This window comes from Zerene cesonia, unplaced genomic scaffold, assembly GCF_012273895.1.
Source record: "Zerene cesonia ecotype Mississippi unplaced genomic scaffold, Zerene_cesonia_1.1 Zces_u011, whole genome shotgun sequence".
Taxonomy (NCBI): domain Eukaryota; kingdom Metazoa; phylum Arthropoda; class Insecta; order Lepidoptera; family Pieridae; genus Zerene; species Zerene cesonia.
The window spans coordinates 508,687-515,537 of record NW_024045141.1 but is presented as its reverse complement, the minus strand read 5'-3'; the positions used below and the strand labels follow the sequence as shown (position 1 = coordinate 515,537).

Here is a 6,851-nt window from a genome sequence, read left to right as displayed (position 1 = left end):
ATGTCGATTATAATAAATATAGTCAATATACAAACATACATACGTATTGCATTAAAATGTCATCGAACACTACCTGTGTTTACACTTCTTTGAATCTATCTATTGAATATGGACTTATCCTACTAATATTATAATCCTATCATAAAATCCTAATCAAATCAAATCCTATCATCAATCCTATAATATTCTATCCTACTAATATTATAAATGCAAAAGTTTGTAAGGATGTGTGTATGTTCGTTGCTCTTTCACGCAAAAACTACTGAACCGATTGCAATGTAATTTGTTACGTACATAACTGAACAACTGGAATAACATATAGGCAACTTTTTATCCCGATATTCCTATGGGGGCGCGAGGTGCAGCAACAAACAAACTTTTCAGCTTTATAATATTAGTATAGATAGATAGTATAGATTATATTCGAAAACCTAACAGTTTTTTAATAGTATTTTTATTGTATCGTTGCATTGAGATTTCTAACTAAAGAAAAAATATTAAATGTTTAACACATATAGCTTTAAGCCATTCTATGCTGCAAAAGGCTATTATATTATAAACTAGCTGCACGCCCCGGCTCCGCCCGGGTTGTTATTTATCGTGATTGAAATAATATAAACTATCCTATCTGTCAAGTTGGATCGAACTGCACATGGTGTGCGAATTTTATAATCGGTTAAGTGGTTTAGGAGTTCATTGAGGACAAACATTGTGACACGAGATTTATATATATTAAGATTAAGTTCAACAGTAAAAAGTAAAACGCAATAGGGCAACAGAAAACACTTTTCAACAGCAAAGCTGGCAACCCCAAATACAAGACACCACCACCAACCTTTCGTCGCAGCGGCAGTGCATCAGCGTATTAACTCTCCAATTGTACAGGCCGAACTTTTTCTCCATCCCCCCGATCCAGAAGGGACACCTCAAGTCGTGGATCCTACAACACCTGTCCGTCCTCGTGTAACCACCTAACTGGGAATAGTGGGTGGCCGAAAACCCCTTGCCACACCACTTGGTGCCTGGCACTCGCAGCAACTCCATCGCGTCACGCTTTCTTCTGTTAATTTTTTTTCACCTTAGTGTTTATGTGACCTGTTATAGTAAATGCGTCCTTTGCCGATGCGTGTGTATAGAATTTTTATACTAGATATATATTTACTAGATATAGTTTTATTAACTGTCAACCTATATACGCTTCGCGTAGCCTGTTCGACCTAGTTGAAGTGTAAAATATGTCGAATAATACTATTTTAATTCCATGGTAATGATGTATATTAATTTATCTATAACAAAATTGAAGTTATCAAATATCTATTTATAATTCATTAAATAACAATATAATAATAATCTATTTTAATTATACATCTCATTACCAAAATTATCTACCATTTTATTTATTTTTTTCTCACGGCAACATCAGGACGTATTTACATACAGTTTTTAATTACACCGACCTCTATCGGACCACCAACGATCATGTGTTATCTGTGTTCTAAATTTGAAATGCTGTCAAATGCATGGCGCGCAAAAACAATCTGTCAAAAAGAATACGCAAAATTTTGCGTTCCATTAGTGTCGATTTTTATTGTATCACACAGAAAACTGGGCCTTGTGTGTATTGCCATAAAGTTCATTCTACATTTTGTGTATGTACTTCTGTATTACACAGTGCGATACAAAATTATATGTATTGATTTTTGGCGCTTAACTATACTCGCAAGCTGTTGTCTCTTTAAAACAATGAAGTGTCAAAAAAAATATTGAAAAAAAAATACCAACAACTACTTTTGATTGCACTTTTTAGCTGTTTTTTAGGCTATCTGGAAGAAATCGCTATTTAGCCATAAGACCGCCATTTGTAATAATGTTACTTAGGTGAAGTCTCAATTCGTAATTATTTCAAAACAATAAATCATAAACAAATAAATAAATGTTTTCATAAATTTCGTTATATGCCATGCAACTTGTGAATTTTTTCTATAACAATTATGTAATGATGATAAATAGTTATATTTTTTCTTTGATACGCTATGACTTATGGAGTTACAAGGCATGAAGACCCGTGTCCCCTAGTGGGGCATGGGGCATAACATCTACACTCACTTTCTCTATGGACACGTAGGTGATCAGCCTTCAGTGTCCTATCAGACCGAGACATTTTTATGTGAGTTCCGACCGGTACACGAACCCAGGACTCCTCGGTTCTACGCTCACGCGTTAACCACTGCACCAGAGGTGGTAAATTTTAATCAATTTCAATTGTCAATTTTGCGATTTACAAGAATTATTAGATACTAACATGCCCGGCCACGCGTTGCTGTGGCCGAGTAATAATTAAAAATATTAAGATTATAAATTATTGGGATAATTAATCGAAATAAAAACTATCCTATATCTTAAGTTGGACCAAATTACACATAAAATGCCAAATTTCATCAAAATCTGTTGAGTTGGTGAAGAGTTCACTGGGAACATACATCATGAGACTGGATTTTATATATTACTAGCTGCACCCGGCAAACGCTGTTCTGCCTTACTCTTATCGTTTAGTGGTATGAAAAATAGATGTTAGCCGAATCTCAGACCTACCCAATATGCTTACCAAATTTCAGAGGAATCGGTCAAGCCGTTTCGCAGGAGTATAGAGACTAACATTGTGACACGAGAATTTTATATATAAGAAGAAAGAAGATATATATTTTATTTACGCCAATAAATTCATTACTGTTCGTCCGTCTGATGATTTATATGGCTTGCCGATAAGGTTCTTTACTCAGTTTTTATTACTTTATTGCGTATCCTGTAATTATGGTTTAGAAGTTAAATTTATGGCACATAAAACTACCGTTCCTTGATGGGAGTATATATATCATACTTATGTTAGTTTGTGGACGAAAACATGAAAATTACTTAACCGAATTTGATAATACTTTCAACAGCATAAAAATATGTTATTCAAGAAGTTGCGTTTTTTTCTGTCTTTCTTTAAATAACATTTCGAATTACCAGTGCTAAATATTATAGCTTCCTCTATGGATCCTGCCCTCGGTTTCATGCATGAAATATATTCTGTTGGTGTTAAGGTTCCTAAAATAACTTTAAATTAAAAAAACCCCGACCATTTTGTCCCTTCGGCCATCTTGAAATATTAGAAATATTGTATTGTATTTTACTTGTCGAATTAAATGCATATTTTAATAAATATATTGAACTTTATTATACTAACATTATAAACGCGTTAGTCTTTTTTTTTTTTTATGTCACGGTCGGCAATGGAGCTGGTGGGACGCCTGATGGTAAGCGCTACCACCGCCCATGGACATTTGGAGAGGCGTAAAGTCGATTACAGATCCAACCAAAGAAAAAAGCCTCCACAAATGGATTGCCGACTTTAAATTGGAAAGGGATTAAGAAAGAATTGGCGAGAGGAATAAAGGAAAGGACTGGAAAGGGGAAGGAAAAGGATATGGGCCTCCGGCTCCCCCACTCACCGAACGAAACACAGCAGAATGCTATTTCACGTCGGTCTTCTGTGGGGGTGTGGTACTTCCCCGGTGCGAGCTGGCACAATTCGTGCCGAAGCGTGCTCGACTACCACATACGTCTTGATGGATGTTTGTTACTCTTTCACGCGAAAACAGCTTATCGTATCTGTATGACATTTGGTACGGAGATAGATTATAGTCTGGATAAGCACATAGGCTACTCTTATCCGGGTACCAAGTGAGTTTCGCCGCGGATTACAGCTAGTTATTTATGGTAGGTATATTTCAAACTGAATTAGGACATCAACCGTAGTAAATGTTATTGCGATCACACGTTTAATATAAACTAGCTGCGCCCCGCGGTTTCACCCGCGTAAGCCCGTATCCCATTGGAATATCGGAATAAAAAGTTACCTATATGTTATTCCAGTTGTCCAGCTGTCTACGTACCAAATTTCATTGCAATCTGTTCAGTAGTTTTTGCGTGAAAGAGTAACAAACACACGCACACACATCTTTATAAACTTTCGCATTTATAATATTAGTAAGATAGGATAGGATAGGATTATGGTACAGGACCGCCAGTCTATATGGTGCAGGTTCTAATATAAATTTAAATTATTTATTTCATTCTTTGAAGGATTGTGCTAAGCTAGTTTGTGATTGGAACACTCCTAGTAGGCAAAAAAATGGTTGGCTGTAAAGTCGGTTTTACGGGCGAAGATTTTACGTGACAACGTCTTTTTCTCGGTAGAATATTTATTGATATGAATATTATTAAATTGCACAATAGGAACAAGGAATTGAATGAAAATAAGAATTGCACAAATTTTAACAATAGAAAATATATTTTGTTTACTAAAAAGACAGAGACAGAGACACAAGCACGCGCCGATTCAATGCGCCTAATTCTCTAGTGCTGCGCGCGCGGCGGACCGATCATAGTTCGGTGACTCATCGTAACGTTACCGGGCGTTACACTTTTTCATGAGTGACTCCGAGCCGCAACCTAATTTAAGACGTTGTCATGTCAAAATGCTTGTGTCAGGAAGTTCAATTGCTACTCCTTTTAACATTTTAGGTATAAAACTAAAATATAGGATTTGTTGAACAAAACATATACAGGTTGCATTTATAGCATGTCTATATACTGTCTCGTTTGCAGATTATTCGATAGGCCTTAGTGAAGTTGGGGTTAAATTGTTAGTATCGTAAAACGAATCACAATTTTAGATATTCGGATTAGTAGCTCGTAAAACGACAAAATACACGTATTAAGTAATTTTTGCGGTAATATCCTCATCGCTGTAATTTAAAATCTAGAATCTAGATCTTAGGTCCGGTATCGTCTTTTATAGTCGGACTTAAATGTACCCACTTGAATATCGCTGAGGGGGGGAAATATAATTTGTTTCCCACTGAACGCTATATTAAATATTGTTATTCTTTAAGTATATAATGCTATAGAATCTATGTATAAAGATGAACGCGTCCAATGAAATAACGCTATGAAACAAAGCAAACCTATAAATGTGTATTATCCCCAAGATATATATGCATATAACCCTCGCCATAACAATGTCCAAGCGCACAGACAAGCGTAAACAGTACCACACCAAAAACCCGCCAAAACGAAACCATAGATAAAATAAAATAAACTAACCTCCTATCACATTTGCAATGTGAAATCGTATAAGGCCTATAGTTGAATAGACCGAATCTTCTTCTAAATGCGCCTATGCTGACGCGGCAATTATCGTGGGCCCTACAGCATCTGTCCTCGTTCCTATCCTGGCCCAGTTCGTTGTAGGTTTTAGCTAATTGCCCAGCGCCGCACCATTTCGTGCCGGGCATAATGAAATTCTCTCTGAACGACCGTCGCGACCTGTCATTGTGTTGTCTATGATTAAAAATGGAATGGCGGGAAGTCATGGCGCGAAGAGACGCGATTTGACATGGATTTGAATTTAGAACATTCGAATGGTTTCTGTTAATGGTGAATGATGGTGAATGATTACGTTCCCCAATGATGACATGCGTATTGTATGCATTCTATAGATTCAAGCAGTCAAGCTTTATTATCTGCAGTTGGATATACTTGCGATATTGCCATTTATAAAGTTGTTTCACTTACATTTCCGTGTTCTATATACGGTTCGTGCTATTTCTATATAGGTAGATATTGGAATCTTGTTAATATCTCGATGCTAGAAGCAAGGGAATATATTGCCCTAAAAGTAGAATGACAGTTTGATTTTTTTTTGTGTTCGTTTTTTTAGGTTATGGACTATGGTAAATATAATGCTGCGTATAGAATTTCGTGTATGTACATAGATAAAGACATAAAAGCTGGTGGCCGTACACAGTTGGTATGAAGCGATAACATAGATTTTTTTTTAGTCACATATAATGTAGAGTGCGAGAGGTCAGTGCAATTTACAGATAACAAGTGTGAAGTTAGCGCGCATAGTTACCTCGCCAGCGACGTGCTTGTCAGTTTGTTTTTACTTCCCATCATGTATTTTAACTCTTCGTGACGTTCGAAGCATTCCATTTTTAATCTGTCGTAGTCTAACCATGACGCGACTTCTGGCGGCAAAATTTCGCCATCTGTCAAAAGGCGAAACGTCATGTTGCCGAAATGGCGGTAAAAGCGTTCGTCCTCCGTGATGTTTTTTCTTTTTTCCGTTATTCTGAACGCCTCCTCGTCTAACGCTAATTTCAGTTCTTTTCTTAAGGTTTTTAAGAAGTTTCTCGTAGATTTTCCCTCTGTTATGTATTCGCAATCTTGAATGGCGCCATTTGGCGTGTAAATTATCTGGATAAGATGGCGGCCGTCTGTCAGCTGACGGAGCTTCAGGCCGTTACTGAAACAATAAAAAAACCATTTAAAATTCCATTGCACACTTATTTTTTGATTACTATTACGAAGAAAAAATAGATAAATAGACACAACGAAAGAAATATCATAAATAGGAAAAAATTAAAGTGTAAAATTGACATTATTTTAAAAGAGCAACTACAGAGTCTCTTGCCGGCTCTTCTCTGTAGAAACTGCATCCGAACCGGTAGTAAATGCTATTACTGTGAAAATTATATTAATTACATTAATAAATAATTACATTAATTACAAAAAATTTAATTTGAGTATGAGTTTTACCACACAACTAACTGCGCCCCGCGGTTTCACCCGTAAGTCCGTATCCCGTAGGAAAATCGGGATAACAATTTGTCCATGTGTTATTCCAGTTGTCCAGCTGTCTACGTACCAAATTACATTGCAATCGGTTCAGCAGTTTTTGTGTGACAGAGCAACAAACAGACACATACACATACATCTATCCTCACAAACATTCACTTTTA

General features: G+C 36.4%; 1 protein-coding gene across 3 annotated transcripts in view; it reads right to left on the bottom strand.

The window, feature by feature from the left end:
• LOC119839306 overlaps positions 1–6,851 on the bottom strand; it is a 69,417-nt gene that overhangs the window by 17,591 nt on the left and 44,975 nt on the right. Inside the window, exons 3-5 of one of the 3 annotated variants that reach the window (XM_038365546.1) lie at positions 5,963–6,355; positions 5,152–5,373; positions 836–1,060 (exon numbers count right to left, since the gene is read on the bottom strand). In XM_038365546.1, the coding sequence (XP_038221474.1) occupies positions 836–1,060; positions 5,152–5,373; positions 5,963–6,355 (840 nt within the window). The remainder of the gene's footprint in view (positions 1–835; positions 1,061–5,151; positions 5,374–5,962; positions 6,356–6,851) is intronic. The other 2 variants (XM_038365547.1, XM_038365548.1) reach the window with 2 other exon arrangements.